Source organism: Helianthus annuus, chromosome 11 (genome assembly GCF_002127325.2).
Source record: "Helianthus annuus cultivar XRQ/B chromosome 11, HanXRQr2.0-SUNRISE, whole genome shotgun sequence".
NCBI lineage: Eukaryota > Viridiplantae > Streptophyta > Magnoliopsida > Asterales > Asteraceae > Helianthus > Helianthus annuus.
Genome location: NC_035443.2, coordinates 8,792,357 through 8,809,993, shown reverse-complemented (window position 1 = coordinate 8,809,993; position 17,637 = coordinate 8,792,357). Strand labels below are relative to the sequence as shown.

At 35.5% G+C, this 17,637-nt stretch overlaps 2 protein-coding genes across 2 annotated transcripts; one reads left to right on the top strand and one right to left on the bottom strand.

Moving 5' to 3' along the window:
* Nucleotides 1-6,675: 6,675 nt before the first annotated feature.
* On the top strand, nt 6,676-9,264 carry LOC110889468 (probable ubiquitin-conjugating enzyme E2 16). The gene is made up of 6 exons (XM_022137002.2): nt 6,676-6,827; nt 6,930-7,033; nt 8,031-8,133; nt 8,233-8,296; nt 8,443-8,531; nt 9,002-9,264. The coding sequence occupies exons 1-6, from the start codon at nt 6,798-6,800 to the stop codon at nt 9,095-9,097; spliced, it is 486 nt and encodes a 161-aa protein (XP_021992694.1). The 5' UTR covers nt 6,676-6,797; the 3' UTR covers nt 9,098-9,264.
* Nucleotides 9,243-10,680, bottom strand: LOC110889467 (peroxidase 72). Its single transcript, XM_022137001.2, has 4 exons — nt 10,441-10,680; nt 10,152-10,343; nt 9,825-9,990; nt 9,243-9,746 (listed from the first exon to the last, which is right to left on the bottom strand). Exons 1-4 carry the CDS (start codon nt 10,663-10,665, stop codon nt 9,334-9,336), a joined length of 996 nt encoding a protein of 331 aa, XP_021992693.1. The 5' UTR covers nt 10,666-10,680; the 3' UTR covers nt 9,243-9,333.
* Between the last annotated feature and the right edge of the window lie 6,957 nt (nt 10,681-17,637).

Below are 17,637 nucleotides of genomic sequence, written 5' to 3'. Positions count from 1 at the left end.
TCTATGTTATGCTCAGCCTAAAAATAAATAAAAATCTTCAAAAATCCCAAAATATTATATTGCATCAGAGGGTAAAAAGTTTGGTATCAAAAATTAGGTTTAGATAGGATATATGCTAATTATTCGATTTAATTACTAAAAAGCTTTCTAATTACGCTAACGAGCATAACTCCTAATCTAGACCTCAAACTGATGTCAATTTTTAGGGACAAGTCTATAAATCAGTAGTGAAGGTTTCTATTCTTTCACTTTATCAAAAATTACATTTTAAGATGATAAGGGCATAATAGTCAACATTTAAGCATTTAACGGAATCATGCATATGAATCGGATAACTAATGAACCAAGTTGTATAATCTCAGAGGGTTATACTTAAAGGTAACTTGGTCCTAATAAAGCTCTAAGGCATTCCTAAATCATGCTCAAACGGGTCAGAACTGAAAGTCAAAGCATAAGTCAAACTATGCGACTTTCGGTCCCGAACCGAGCCTAAACTAAAAATTGTCGAGTTGAACATGTTTAGACATGTTCTTACATTAATTACCAAGTTATATTAATGTCAAAACAGGTTGCATAGCTTCTACATTGCTAATTATGTATTTATTTGAAAATTAGCTTTCTGTTGACTTTTTATAATCAAGTTTGACTCGACAATTGACCTAATTAGAGTGGGAATCAGAGGGTGACCTTTTAAGGGTTTAATGCCCACATAATTACCAACTCATAGGTACTTTTAAATTAAAATTTGACTGGAGCAATTAAGATTAATGACGAAGTCAAACCTTAATTACGACGGTTTGACTAAACGCTAATAAACTAGGCAAAACTGAATTAAAGGAGGTTAAGCATACTTACAATAGTCCTAAGCATAACTAATGATCACTAGGAAAGATGCTTGAGCACCAGGAACCTCCAAGAAGTGAGTTGTGAACTTAACAAATGAATGAGCAATGAAGAACACAACTTAAGGCCTTTATATAGGTTTCTTGATGCAAGAAGATCATGCCAAACAAGTCTATAGATGTTATGGAATCATTCCAAGTGTCCCTAGTCCATTAAAAACCATCAAATAAGCTCCAGGTATCAAAAACCATGCTTCTAAGTCGGTTAAACCGGCTGTACAGGCAGGTGTCAGTTTATTTCTGAACTGGTAAGGTATGGCTACCCGCGACGGGCAAAGCCTTAGTCCTTCATGGGTCGCCACAGCCTCAAATAAGTTTCCAAAGTTGCAATTCAGCCCCTGGTCCTTTAAACTTGATTTTAACTTGTTTTCTTGCACTTTTAACCCCCAAACTTGACTTTTAAGGACTCCAAGTTATAAACCAACTTTGTTTAGTCCCCGGTTATTCATACGTTCACCGTAAAGTCTTAAATTTCAACGTTGACGCTTTTAATCCCTCGTATACAAATATTGTCATAACTTTCTCATACTTTATCGAAACCTCGTGAAATTTTTATCACACATTCTTGTTACTATAATTTATCATTACAAAGCTTTGGGTCTGCTAAAAGATCACTCAGAGGTATACTTTAAATATGTTGACACATTTAGCCCCTGTAGTTTGTAATTCCTCACTTTCTTTCACAATTAGCTTCGTATGATCCATGATTTATTCGTTTAAGGGTATAAACATCATGTAGGGTTATTGAAAGACATATTTATTCATTGTTAACATTTTGAATCCTTTTACACACATAGATTCCTTGTTTGTCAACTTTAGTCCCTCTAATTCAATCCTTTACACGTTTAAAGTCCATGACACGTGTCGATATAATATTGGACATGAATTTTCGAGGTGTTACATTTAGGATGATGTCATCATGGGTTCTCATGAACACCAAAGTGTGACGTCGTTCCACCAAGAACAACTTAGATCTAAAGGATTTCTACAAAGTTTAAACACTGATTTCTCTTAAAACTAAATATTTTCCAACTGATTTGCACTTTTCTTCAATGTTCTTAACTTTTTACTCAACAACCGATAGAATCTGAGCTAGTACAGGCGTTCTACTCGTCCTCTAGTGAAGTGTCGGTCTGAGAACGGATTACTATTGAAGTGATGACCGACTTAACGGGTTGAACATGAAGTTTCGTCAAGAACAGTTGCTGACTGGACGGGGTGATTCCCATCCGATCGGATGACTGGGACTTGATGGAGCTTCCATTGTTTAAACACGTTGTCATGCCGACACGGTTCAACCGCAAACTTTCAAAAACTTAACTAATTTTACAAATACTCGAACAAACACGTTACCGAACGAATCGCCGTCTGATCGGATTGCCATCCGGTCGAACGACAATCCGAACGAATGACTTGTGAATTCTTTTCAATACTTAAACAATTTGCAAAATTTCAAACATAGCAGTTTCCAACGAATAGTCATCCGATCGAATGACTATCCTACAGGAGACTTGAACCATTGCAACGTTCTGCTTGGACGGATCGCCATCCAAGCGAACGGCCATCCGTTCGGATGACCGTTCGATCGGATGACCTGATAGGTAGAGATACTTCTCTCTTTTAAAAATGCTACAACGAAAACTTCAAAGTCACATCATACACAAACACATCCTTCCCAAACGGACAACCCTCCGACCGAATGGTCATCCGTCTGGATAACCATCCGTCCGGAAGGTCATCCGATCAGACCACTAACCATCACTTGTTCACTCGAAACCGTTTAACGCACTGTTCATCGCTTATACTATCGTACTGTGATCAGGCTAATCTCTCAAGCGCTCCCTTCAATCCAAGCTTGTGCTATTTATTTAACACGAACAATGAGTATACTCGTGTTAGTTGCATTTTTAGGCACATTTTTACAGCATATTAATATTAATATTTCATCATATATCATGCATATTTCATAATAATACCTCATTATTTTGAAAAACACTTGTTTTGTCGAATGGAATCTACTTTGGTTTGTTTTGGGTTGATATTGTAGGTGCGGAGAGATTGCGAGCAATAACTAAAAAGGTCGAGTAGATTATGAGCTTTGAAAGATGATGAAGAAGTTTATATTAAAGCAAAATCGAAATTAGAGATTGACCATGAGTTGGGCTCAATAAATAAAAAGGTTTTGGTGGATTGTAATCAGTTAAATTGGGCTTAACTTAAAATCTCCTTGGGCTAAATTTGGATGGCCATATCAATATTGAGATTATTGTCTAAATACAAATAAGGATGGAAGCCCAATTAAGAAAAGGGGGAAGATATCATCAATATCATAAAGCAACTAACTTTGAGAAAAAGGGGGAACTGGAGCATTCGAAATCGAAGAAAAGAAAAAGAAGCATTTTTTTCTTTGGTTGGAGGCATTTTTCTAGAACAACATTATTACTTTTGTTTTCGTAAGTGTTCGAATTTTTATTTTGGATGTTTCGTTTCTCATTTGACTTGATTGTTCTAGCTATCATGTCCGGCTAGAGCCGTATAGTTTCAACATTGGGGTTTATTTTATTTGATTTGATTCATGTGAAACAGTTATATTAGATCTATTTATTTTAGTGGTTTGTTTGTGTGATTCTTGTTTAGAATCATACAATATAATTAAACACTCCGAACGACGTGAGTGTTTGATTGTAATTGATACTTCTATCTCGCAACCCGCACACTGAGATCCGAACAGCGTGAGCTTAGAGTAGCGGGTTGGCTCTAATCAACGAACGACGTTTGGTTAGACATTAGATAGTGTGGATATCCGAACTGCGTGACGTCTAGTGTCGATACAAACTATTATTAAATAGGATCATTGCACCGTGACCGTTAATGATCGTAAGTCGAACCGAACCAAGAAATTTCCCTGGTGTTGAAATTAGTTTTTAACATCTAAATTTTTCCAACCACTTTCATTAGCTTTTCTTTTTAATCTAAAAATTATAAATTGTTTTTACATTTTAGTTAAACTAAAAACCCCCCTTTCAAAACAACCGTATCTGTGTCTAAAACGTTTTGGCATAATTAATTAGTTAACCTCTATCCCTGTGGACACGAACTCTACTTCCACTCATACTAGTAGTTTTCTTATTATTTTATTTGCGGGATTCGACACCCAACAACTCGATCCCTTTTTGCTTAACGCACTTTTGGGTGTTACATACGTTACTTATATCAAATCACAATCGACACACAACGCAAACACTTTTTATACGCTAATCGTTCTGCATGTTATACGTGTTACTCGATGAATGCCTGTATGTTATGTTTACACAGTGATTGTTGCCTGACACCTTAGCAACGATAGTACTATAGTTTGGACTCAGCACCTGTTGTGGACAGGGGTTGTTAAGGGCATCTCTTCACGTGTCACAATGGTGATATGTGTTGCGCATTCTACAACTCGCAGTCATGTCTGTGCATATTTCATTATCGATAACGTGCTAACTTCACATTTCTACATGTTACATGTTGGTTATGCGTAAATCGCTTTTCGCTACTATATACTATTAAACTTGTATGCTCACATTTACACTACGTGTATTGACCTATTTTAACGTATGTGAAAAGTGTTTAGGATGCTGTGCTATGCCTTGCTTTGTGAAATCAAGCTAGGGGAGTCTAGAAACGAACTAAATAATTTATGAGTTGTTGGAACAGTTTTTATTTGTCTTTAAGAACAATTTGTCTGTAATAACTGTGTTACTTTATATGTTACGGTATGGGACGTATGATTAAATATTTGGTAATTATAGTTGTTGTGGAATCTCTTGGACAATCTGTTTAGCTCAATGCCTTACCCCGATGTTTCCGCCATCGGTTGGGGTGTGACAAGTTGGGTTAGGGTTGGGTGTTGTAAAAACCCGTTTGTGGGAAAAACTGTTGTTGGAAGTTGGGTTGGTACACACTTGATCCGCCTCGTCTACTTTGCAAGTCGCGCCCCCTCGCACCCGATACTTTTTCTTGCCATCGCCCTTGTTTTGTCTATCCATGGTGTGCTTGAGAATTTTGTAAATTGGGTGAAAAATGGAATGTTTAAAGTGGTAAAAATGGAATGTTATATTTATAAAGGTATTTAATGGTTTTTGTTTTTTTAAACCATAAACGGTCATATAGCCGTTTAAAGCACAACAATCATAATCAAGTCCCCCACGGCCAAATCAAGCCAAACAATCAAGTCCCCGCATGAGACATATATCCCCCGCTTTGAACCATACCCGCGCGACAAACTATGTGGGCGACGGTGATTCCCGAGCGGCAAAGGGGCTTGCCGCACCCCTTGCCGCTTCCACCCCGTACACCGTAAGGTGCTACTTGTTTTTTCAGAGGTAAAATGTCTACAGTCTGCGAACCACATCTGAAGACATCTGTAACAGAAGAGGTGGACCAAACCTCTGTAGTCTGCAAGAAGAAAACTGTTTGTTTTTTAACTTCTGCAATGAGCTTATAAAAAATGAGCAATTGAACTTCATGCATCTCATATAAACATGCAAAACAAAGAATCATTACAAATTTATGTTCAACTAGCCTTCAAAAACAGAAACTAGAGTTAACACGTAACCCTAGCTTGTGTTACTAAACCAGAAACAAACAATTGAGCATATATTACTATTTTCACATAAGATTATTACAAATGTATCTCATATAAACAAGATTATTTACCCCATGTAATGCAATCAAGAAGCAAAAATGAAAATTGAGAGAAAATGGCCTTCAATCCTGAGCCCCACTTCCAGGTTGTGCAGACAAAACTCAATCATTCAAAACCACATGCGGTTACAATAAGCAGACCCCACGAATGACACCCAGCCGACCTCCGCCAACATGATTTGAAAAAATTGTATTGGGATTTACACAATGGAGAATTGGAGGTTGGAAGCTTTTCTTCAGGCCAGGTGGCGGACCCCTTTGGATTAATGGACTCTAGAAACAACTCTGGACCAAGAGAGAAGTAACCGGGTGAAAAAGAACTACCTTGCAATTTCCAACCATTTCTTTTCAGACCACACCATGATAACACAACTCATGCATCACTCGAGAAACACTCAAAGGACCTAAGGAGACTGTGGAGGTGACGGCGGCGACGTGGTGGTGGCGGAGATGTGGAGGTGATGGCTGGGAGGAGGAAGGGGTGGAGGAGAAGAAGATGTTAGGGTTGAAGATTTGTGTTATAAAATGACAGAGGAGAGGAGCTGAGAAGAGGCTAGAAGGGGGGAGTCCACATTTGCCCCAAGAAGAGGTCTCGCACACTTTTTTTAATGAAAGATATTCGAGAAAACAAACTCACTACAAACTCAAATGCACGTGGTGCGTAAATCAGACATAGAAGATTCTGAGAAGCTTTGAAAAAAAACACCGTCTAAGGGGCTGTTTGGTAGCCTCTTAATGACCATTCAGATGCTACCTCTTAATGGTTTAAAACCTCTGAATGAATAAGAGGTAACCTCAAGTCTGAATGGTTAAGAGGTAACCTCTGAATGGTAAATCATCACATGTCACATTCTTCTACCTTCTCATTGGTAAAATTCTTATTGGTTCCATTAAGAGGTAGCCTCTTAATGACCATTCAGAGGCTACCAAACAGCCCCTAAGTATATAATTAAATTGAGGAAAATATAAAAGAAGAAACGAGGCATAAATGAAAAGTCAAACTTGATCATTATGCTCTTCCATTTATGCTAACATCTAAATCCAATCAATCATATAACATCATCATCATCATCATCCCATAAGTCTTGACCATTATTAAGTTAAAATAATAATAATTTCACATCATAAATCATCATATAAAATAATATTGTACCAACAATACAATCTCTCCGGTACAAACAAACCAAAGGCATCATCTCCGCCACCATGACCGCCTCCTCCGTTTCCTCTCGCAAGGTCTCTTTCTCTCTCTCTCTCTCTCTCTAAACACTTCTTCAATTTCGATCTCAATTGATCGTATTAACTATATCTATTTCTTCTCCCACTCATTATTATTAGGTTTTAAGCAAAATTGCCACCAATAGACTTCAAAAGGAGCTCACGGAGTGGCAGATCAATCCTCCTTCTGGATTCACACACAAAGTCACCGACAATCTTCAACGGTCCGTTTATCTTTCATCTCCTTTTGTTAAATTGTTTTTTTTTTTTTTCTAGGGCTTGTTTGATTTTGGGGATGTGATAAATGCTCACTATTTACTAAAGCAATCACCCTTTTAACCTAGGGTTTCTTGGTTTTTGATGTTTGATTGAAGGAATATCGGATTATAATAATCCCAACTATTCGCCTCACAACTATTAACATATTGGCCTCCAATGAACCCTGACTAACAGAAGCCTGACGCCGTTAGTTTCCAGATTGTGGAAAATTGTTTTTTGGCCAGAAAAAAGGTTTATAAAGGTCCGATTTAAGGTTCCAAAGAGGTTTGGGACGAAATGTTGAGTTTTCCGGCGACCTCAATAATTGGGGCTTTTACTAGAAAAAGGTCCCTAAAGGTTTCATAATAAGGTTCCAAAGAGGTTTGGGACAAAAATGCTGAGTTTTCCGGCCAAGAAGGAGTTTTCCGGCGAAAAAAGAGTTTTCCAGTGACCTCAATAATTGGGGCTTTTACTAGAAAAAGGTCCCTAAAGGTTTCGTAATAAGGTTCCAGAGAGGTTTGGGACGAAAATGTTGAGTTTTCCGGCCAAGAAGGAGTTTTCCGGTGAAAAAAGAGTTTTCTGGCGACCTCAATAATTGGGGCTTTTACTAGAAAAAGGTCCCTAAAGGTTGCGTAATAAGGTTACAAAGAGGTTTGGGATGAAAATGGTGAGTTTTCCGGCCAAAAAAGAGTATTCGGGTCAAAAATGTTTTTCTGGCGATCAGAGACTAACGACGTTAGAGTTCTGTTAGTCAGGGCTATTGGAGGCCAATATGTTAATAGTTGGAAGTTGGAACTGCCAGTGGTTATTTTTTGAAGTTGGGATTGTTGGCAGCCAACGACGAATAGTTGGGATTATTAAAATTCAATATTCCTTGATTGAATATTGTTATGTAGAATTTGTAAATGTTTAAAAGTTTGCTTGTGAATTATGGTGTATTTGGATGTTTTTGTATATGTAAAGGTGGGTGATTGAAGTGAATGGAGCTCAGGGAACCATTTATGCTAATGAAAAGTATCAGCTTCAGGTTGATTTTCCGGAGAATTATCCGATGGAAGCGCCTCAGGTGAACGGATAGTGATTCGATCTAGGGCTTAGTTTATGGTTCTGGTTATGTGTATGCGTTTTCGTTTCTTGCTTACGACTTGTTTGATGAATGTCACAGGTGATATTTTTGCATCCGGCTCCACTTCATCCGCATATCTATAGCAATGGCCATATTTGTTTAGGTATTATATCGTAACGGGTCGATGTATCTTTTTGTATATATCGCTGCAACTTTGCGTGTTCATCAAGTTTTCGTATTCGCACTATAATCATGTAATATGCTTTGTATTAATAAGCGTGAAGGTTTAATAGGCTCGTTTCTTTGTAGATATTTTATACGACTCATGGTCGCCAGCCATGACTGTTGGTTCTATCTGCATCAGCATTCTCTCCATGCTATCAAGTTCTACAGTGAAGGTTTTATTCTCATAATCACTTATCAGTTTTTAGGAATATTTCTAAACCATTTTTGTAATACCGAATAGTACCTTACTACATGCGTCTCATGAAAACTTCAACATAACTGTCGCCAGTGGCGAAGCTTGACCATGAAAACGGGGGGGGGGGGGGGTCGAAAACGTATATACCCAAAAATTTCTATATGAAAACTACATATATATAACACTACTGAGCGAAAAGTTCGGGGGGTCGGGCGCCCCTCCCGGCCCCTCTTAAGCTACGCCCTTGACTGTCGCTCAAAGAGCGTATGGCTATTAGTTAAACGTCTGCAATGCCCTTTAACTGTAACAAAATATTGAAATACGGGTACCCAAATAAACACCTTCAATGCTATATAAAAGCAAGTGAATGGGTACGTTTATCTTTAAAAATTGTGACTTTTGCGTTTCGGGTCTGTACTCTATAACTCTGTTTGTCTACTGTTGTAGGAACGTCCAGAAGATAATGATCGCTATGTCAAGAACTGTAGAAACGGTAGATCTCCAAAGGAGACTAGATGGTGGTTTCATGACGACAAAGTTTGATGAATCAAGAATGAATCAGGTGCTACGTTGACGTCGTGTCGTATTCCTGTAAATGAAGAGCAAATTTTCTTCTTTGTTTGCTCAAAAAGTAAGGACTGATTGTGAAGTTTATTTAAATCTACTTATGTTTCTGAAGCAATTTATATGCATTTAACTCTTCCACACAATCTTTAATTTCATATAATACTTTCATGAAAAAGATAACTTTACAAACACACAGTTACAGATTTAATTTTCTAATTGTTGATCCTCCTGCAAATCTTTCTGATCTCTCCATGGTTACCGGTTAACGGAGTTATATTCCCCATCTTGATCATAGACTTTGCAAACTGCTTGAAAAAATCGTCTTGATTCTCGGCGTAATGTTTTACCAAATCGTACGTTTCTTGGTTTTGCGTATAGAGGATTTCATCTGAGCTTAACAGGCCCCTTAAAGCCATCAAGTTCTTGTAGTATCCGTTATCAAACTTCGTAGGTGAACCAGGGTCCATCGGAAACAGGTTTTGATCGCCACCGGTTCTCGGGCAGTTGACACGCAGTCGGGCAGCATATGATTGCTCTAATTTGAAGTCGGGTTGCCCGTTACCCGTGTTGTTGTACAACCTTTGTCTAAAGCTGGTGCACCTAGCGTTTCCGATGGTGTGACTTCCTGCAACACAACGAGTAAGCATTTTTCTTGAAAAAATATATATTTTTTTTGCGTTCGTTTATCGACTTTTGAGATTACCCGAAAGAGCTACAAAATCAACGATGTCGAGACCCTTGAGTTTGAATTTAGTGAGGATGGTCTGGAAGGTGTTGTTTGGGGCTGGTATATTCTGGTTTGAGCCGCTCAAACTCGCGCCTAACGAGTCCCTTCTTCCTAAAGGGACGTCCCAGCTCGGCCCACCAGTCTGCATAAACCAAACATGAAAAATAAGCCACCCGAGATGGATTCACGCCAAATGAGGTCCGGTTAGGACGTTAGGTTGACCCGACGAGGATTATTTGATCCCTTCGGAATAAATTATATAGTATAAAAAGGTCGATAAATGGTATCCCTAAGTTACCGTACCAAAACAGTCGAGTCTCTAGCTGCCAAAGCCAAGATATCAGCACAAGAGACGGTTTGGGGACACGCTTTCTCGATCGCGGATTTGATCTCGTCAATGACTTCGAACCCACGAGCCGAGTCACGGTTAGGGACCGATCTCTTCTCACTGGTTATGGTTCCACTGCCATCTAGAAGTATTGACCCATCACAACCCTGCATTAATAGTGTCAAAACATAAGTTACACTTGCATCAAAATGAATATCTTTGGGGATCATGAGTTCCACTTTTAGTTATGTTATATATGTAAACCTTGACAAAACAATCATGGAAATGAAGGCGGAGCAAAGAAGCCGCCATACGCGGTTCTCTTGCAACCGCCTTTGAAACAACGGATTTAACGATGTCATTGGCTTGTGGGCACGAGAAGTCGTAGAACTGCGGGTAGAGAACGCTAGCGGCTGTCGCCGGAGAAAAGCAAAGTACAAGAGATGAAGCCAGTAGTAAAAGGACTGCATTGTTAATGTAGTGAGCCATAGTTGTTAGTTATGGAAAATGGGAGGTGATTTTTGTGCATTTATAGAGTAACCGTGAATAGTGATTTGGTTAAGTATAATACAGGAGTAGAAGCACCTACTCTATCATTCAAATAGGAATCACATCTCAATATAATATTAGAAAATATGATTAACAATATATTGGATTTGTTGAAGTTAGAAATTTTAAAGATATCAAGAACTTGAAATTGAAAGATTTATATATTCATGATTCATATGTATATACAATAATATACTTGTGCTTGATGCCTATGATATACATAAACATACATGTATACTGACTTGACTGTCGGAGGGTGGTCGGGACCACCTATAACGTGTTTTTTTGTTACTTGAATTGTATATTACATGCATTGTCTTTTATGGTATGTGTAAGCCAATTAGTGTAGGTTATTGCAATATTGCTGACGACTTTGACACAATTAAATTAATGAGTCGTGGTAGGGTTTATCAGTTCAATCCACCAACCTGACACGATTCTCAGTAAATTCCCAATCTTTAAAAAGACATTTAAATATCTAGGGAATTGTTGGAAGTTCAAAACTGCAGATCAGATACGCAATGTTCCAAAATTTTCTGTTAAACCCAAATTCATGGTGCTCATTTAAGGATTGTTGTATAATGTATACAATGCTACCAATTCCCAATATCATCATGTACCCCATGAATAAAGATTGGTTTTCTAAGACTACTCGTTGTGGCTCACTTGACAACCCGGATTCATCCTCTAATATTGCGACACATGTCGCTGACTAGACGCGTACACATCAACTTGCCCACTTGTGCCTCCCCTCACTTGAGCCTGTTGTGGTTAACCTCTGCTTGTCTAAGCTACCACATCCCCCAACACCTCCAAAATAGCTGCTCACCCAAGCGACCATGCTCACCCTTTCGCGCTCGCCCCCGCTCGTGGCACCCCGTTGTGGTGCTCGCGAGCCACATAGACAACGATGTGGCTCACTCACGCCACCCTGCTCGCGGTCCACAACATAGTTATAACACCATATCCCAATTCCAAAATCTTGTGTGGATTTTGTGCCATTTTAGCTTTCTATAAAGTTCCAAAGTCAATGCCTTGATTAAAGATTAGATGGGTCTATATTCTATGCTCTCCTTTTTGTGTGTACAGTGGCATAGTCATAGCCACTCTCGGCCGGGCCCAACTTAACAAGCATCAACTTAATGGGTCAAACATGTCGTAAACAGGTTAACCTTATTAAATGGATTTTAAATTTTTTTTTTTTTAATTTAAACGGGCAACATTTTTTGATCAAATAGGTTAACATGTCATCCCAGACATCACATGTTTATTAAACAGGTTAGAAATGACAACCCATGACTTGATTATATTCATGTCCGGTTTGGGTTCATTTTAGGAATTTGCCACCCTAGTTGAAATACTAAGAGGGGGGGGGGGGGACCATTGCGTTTTGAAAATTCATAGATCTTGAGTGTAGTGAATATGGTTATCAAAAGACAATGCAAAACACCCTCTAAGTTGCATATAACCAGCAAGCCCAATTAGTCTATGAAGGCACATGCAAAGCTCAAAGGTCACCTGCTAAATGAAAGGATGTCTTTGCCAATAATGGAAAAGCCAATAGCAAGTGTTGATTTCAATGACTTTATAAAAGTTCAGTTGAAATTCCTACTATATCTTCCATGATCAAAATGAATATATTCTCTAATTCCACATCTTGAGTTGAAACCTTTCCACGGTCCACAACCACGCACATGCGCGTCCAAGACAAGACTTAAAGCCTTAAACGATGCCATTTGGCACGATTGAACAAAGTTCGATTCTGTTTGTGCTATAAATATGACCTTGACAAACCGTACAAATTGTCATATTAACTTGTCAACTAGAACTTAAGCCGCTACAAGAGACAGTTTGTTTGGTAGCCAAGAATGACTTGCCTGTTTCTTCCATTCAAAGGGTGGTTCTGGTCTTTTCTAGACCGATGATGTTCTAAGACTCTTTGTTTGGTCGGTTATCAGGCAGTCTTCTTGGCTAACCTGACCATCTTTCTCTCTCTCATCCTAAATTAAATTTGTGAGAAACATGTATAAAAAGGTGAGAGTTCTAGTGTTATTTTCGGACCAAAGCGACATCGTTTTGGCATGATATCTAACTTCTTTCCTTGTAGGAGGATGGAGAAGTAAGATAAGGTTTACCTTGGTCATGCATCATGGCCATATGTTGATATTATCCTGTCATTAGGAAATTGCATGAAGTTGCATGTGTTTGTATTAGACACTATTGTGTCAATTAAATACCAGTATATATTAGTTAATTAACTACATATTAACTACATATTAATTGTCAAGTTTGGTTTGTAAATAAGAATTACTATTCAATTTTGTTACATTTTTTTTAACATTTTGTTAAAAACTATTTCTCATTGTATACCTCAACACTTTTTCACTTTCAACTTTATTCCCTTATACTTTTTAGCTTTGACACATTTGTCATTTTACATTTCAGTCTAAAGTTTACGAGTTAACACGCTGCAACGCACATATGTTGTTCTACATTTCTACGTTTTTTTCTTTCTTTTGAGGTTTAAGGGCCCCATCGCAATGCGCGGATCGTAAGTCAACTTAGTTATTCTTTTCTATATATTATGTTTCGGTCAAACTATTGCGACTTAACAAGCTACAATGCGCGCGGCGTGGTTCAACGTTTTTACATCTACTTTTCGGTCTAACTTTCAGTTTAACTGCCGCAATAGCGCGCGTCTTAGATACTAGTCTATCTCATTTACCAAAGGGTCATTGGCCAAGTGGCTAACGGTATCCGGGTGTGTAAAATGGTGTCCCTAGTTCGAGTTTTGAGGTGGACAATAATCTTAAAGTAAGAGCAGATTAGATTCTTGTTAAAAGAAATAGTCTCATTTTATTAGAATTAGATAGTTTGTTTTGAACGACAATTTCTTTAATCCCTGTACGTGGGACTTGAATCCAAGAGCTTTCCTCCGCTCTCAAATCTATGTGTATAAAGGTTTTGCCTATACAAATGAAGCAGCACCCTCGTATTACAATTAGATAGTTAATGCATTAACATGAAAACAAACATTTACAAATGTCACTCAAATCAAACATTAAATTATGAGTTAAGTGATATACTTTTAAACGAATATACTACTTTTTCTAGGAAGTCGATGCCTATAAATATTACCTTTGCATATTCTTCTTTTGACACGAACATATTCTTCTTTCGACACTTCGTGGGTATATGTATATAACTTAATATCAATATCAAATACATTTTTCATAACAACTGTTTCAGATTGCATGTCATATCAGTAATATATGAACCCTTCAAAAACACATTTTTTTTTAAATTTATTTTGTAATGCATTACTCACACATATCCTCTTGCACTTTTTTACCATCTCTAACTTTGCATTTATTTTTCATAATCAAATTAGTTATATAATCTATGTAGTTTTTATTATCATATAATTAAATTTTTATCTATGTAGTTTTTATTATTATATAATTAAATTTATTAACATTTGAGTATTATATAACCAAAATAAAGTTATAATCATATATATTTAAATATTATATAATAAGGAAAATATCAAAGTGACGTAGCGCATTGCATTCAAGTAGGATAGTATAGGTAGAGAGCAACCACAAGGATATGCACGATAGGAGGTTTTCAAATAAATTAAAGGGAAAAATTTATAAGGTTGTAATTAGATCGGATATGTTGTATGGAACCGAATGTTGGGTTATAAAAATTAAAAACACCTAGGGTATGTTTGACATAGAGCTTTTAGGGGCTTTTATGAGCTTCTAGCTTTAGGGTATGTTTGGCATAGAACTTTTAGGAGCTTCTAGGTTTAAGTTTTTAAGAAAAAAACTCATACTCAATAAAAAGTCTTGTTTGGTTGAAGGAGCTTTAAGCTTTTAGGTTAGAAGCTTGAAGCTTTTGGTTGAACGCTACTACTAGTAGCGTTTAGAATGAGCTACAAGCTTTTAGGGAAAAATGACTATTTTAACCACTAAAAATAAGGAACTTTTTAATGCACCAACTTTCTAAATTTTTAGTTATGTCCATTTTGGTCATTTTATACATTTTATTAAAAGCTCCAGCTACTCTACCAAACACCAATATATCTAAAAAGCTACAGCTACTAGCTACCAGGCACCAGCTACAGCTACCAGCTTCCAGCCACCAGCTACCAGCTTCCAGTTTCCAGCTACCATCCACCAACTACTTTTGCCAAACATACCCATAGGCGCGTAAGCTGGATGTACTAGAGATTACGGGTGTTCATGGTCTAGTTTAAACAGTTTTTGGGTTAACCCATGAACCAAACTGTTAGTCACAGTTTTTGGTAATTCAAACCCGAAACCAAACCTTTGAAGATGAAAACCAAGCCAAACTGAACCTTTACTAACGATTTGGCTTCACAATTTGGGTATTTCCGGACTTTTATAACAAAAGGGCATAAAACATAAAAATAAAATAATATTTGCGTACAAAAACCGATTACCTTTCAGCAACCTTTAATTTTAATTCTTTTTAACTCATTACATAGAATGATATTTGAACAAATAAGGCTTTTCCACCACCTACATAATCACACTTAATAAAAAGAAAGAAGATAGGTAACTTATAAATATGGTATAATTATAGTTTTATTTTAATTAAACTAAATTCAAAATATAGATTTTTAATACGTGTAATCTATCTACTATAATAAAAGAAACCAACTTTTAGACATGTGTCATTCATTACAGGTATCCTTAAATCTATATTTATCTTATATTAATTAAATTAATATTAAATCTTATTATACTTTAATAAAATATATCCTCAAATCTAAATTGTTAATTTAATCTATACTATATAATAAAAGAAACCATTTTGGGACACTTGTCATTATATTAGGCCATGTTTTATAGATAAGTATTATTTTAGTTTAATCTTTTCTAATTAATTATAGATAATTCTTCTACTAAATATTATTTAGTTTAATTTTTTATGGATAATAATTATTTAATTTAATCTCCTTCTCATTTATATTAGGCCATGTTTTATAGATAAGTATTATTTTAGTTTAATCTTTTCTAATTAATTATAGATAATTCTTCTACTAAATATTATTTAGTTTAATTTTTTTATGGATAATTATTATTTAATTTAATCTCTTTCTCATTTATAATATTATTTATTTAACTAATAGAGTAAATTACGATTTTGGCCCCTGTGGTTATTGCACTTTTACTCTTTTAGCCCAAAAAGAATTTTTAACATCTGAGCCCGCAACGTCTTTTTTTTCTAATCTTTTTGGTACCTAACGTCTTTTTTCTAACACTTTTAGCCCCTAAAATTTAATGGATTACTCTTTTAGTCCAAAAAGAATTTTTAACATCTAAGCCCCCAACGTCTTTTTTTTCTAATCTTTTTGGTCCCTAACGTCTTTTTTCTAACCCTTTTATCCCCTAACATTTAATGGATAATTAGTGTTAGGGGCTAAAAGGGTTAGAAAAAAAGATGTTGGAGGCCCAGATGTTAAGAAATTACGGATAAAGTTCCATAAATTATCTTATTATTTATTTATATTAATTACTAGGTTAGAAATTATATCTTAATAATTAAAACAAATATCGAGCATTTTCATAACGAGGATGGGAGGATGGAGGGAACGATTTTCTTCTTTATATTAATTACTAGATTAGAAATTATATCTTAATAAATGAAACAAATATCGAGCATTTTCATAACAAGGGGGGAGGGAACAATTTTCTTGCTTAACAAATAATTTATTTATTTAATATATTTAAAATATAAGAAGAATAATAACTACATTTATCATACTAATAAATTTATCCAAAAACAACCATCTTTTTAAGATGCAACTCAAGTCTATATGTTTAAATTTTACAGTTATATAACTTAATAATTACCGATAATTTATACTTATCTAATTAATTTAAATATTATTTTGTAGCTATAGGTTTATTTAATTGGCTAATTGCTATATGCCTAATCTAAACATTTCAATAATATTTTTAGAACTAATAAATTAAGACCACTGTTATTTAAATAAAACTTGAGTTCACGTCGTGAGAAAGACGATGATACAGTTTGTCTTCTAATCGATGGTTCAAATGTTTTTATATTTATAAACTTGACAAACATCACAAGTTTTGATCATACATAAAACAAAATTTTGTTCGGATATCAGAAAAGTGTCTTAAAATATCGTTTTATAATTGTTAAATCTTCGTTATTAACTATTTGATATTTTATTTTCTCAACCCGTGTAATACACGGGGTTATAACCTAGTATATTTTTAAAACAAATATCTCTCTTTCCTACTTATCTTATATTAAATATATAAATAATAAATTAATATTAAATGTTATCCAAATTTATTAAAAATAAAACCTTTTTTTATTATTTGGTATACAAAATTATATTTATTCAACTCGTGTAAAACGCAGGGTTTTTAAAAATATATTTTTTATTATTTACTATACAAAGTTATATTTATATAACCCATGTAATACATGGAGTTTTTAAAGATATAACTTTTTATCATTTGCTATGTAAAATTAGATTTATTCAACACGTGTAATACACAGGCTTTTAAGGATATTTTTTTTTATTTGGTAGACTTTTCAACACGACTCTACATGGGTTTTTTAAAGATATGACGTTTTTAGTATCTAATATACAAAATTACATTTATTTAATCTGTGTCATACACATGGTTTTTAAAGATATAACTCTTTTTAGATCTATTTAACACGTGTAATATATGGGATTTTTAAGGAAGTAATTTTTTTTAATTATTTGGTAGATTTATTCAACCTGATTATACACGAGTTTTTTTAAAGATACGACATTTTTAGTATTTAGCATACAAAATTGCATTTATTTAATCTGTGTAATACACATGGTTTTTAAAGATATAATTTTTTTTATTA

Coding starts and splice junctions, on each gene's coding strand:
- LOC110889468 (XM_022137002.2), top strand. CDS start 6,798: ATGACCGCCTCCTCCGTTTCCTCTCGCAAG. Junction 6,828..6,929: donor CCTCCGTTTCCTCTCGCAAG/GTCTCTTTCTCT, acceptor CATTATTATTAG/GTTTTAAGCAAAATTGCCAC. Junction 7,034..8,030: donor GTCACCGACAATCTTCAACG/GTCCGTTTATCT, acceptor GTATATGTAAAG/GTGGGTGATTGAAGTGAATG.
- LOC110889467 (XM_022137001.2), bottom strand. CDS start 10,665: ATGGCTCACTACATTAACAATGCAGTCCTTTTACTACTGGCTTCATCT. Junction 10,344..10,440: donor TCCATGATTGTTTTGTCAAG/GTTTACATATAT, acceptor CTATTAATGCAG/GGTTGTGATGGGTCAATACT. Junction 9,991..10,151: donor CTAGAGACTCGACTGTTTTG/GTACGGTAACTT, acceptor TGGTTTATGCAG/ACTGGTGGGCCGAGCTGGGA.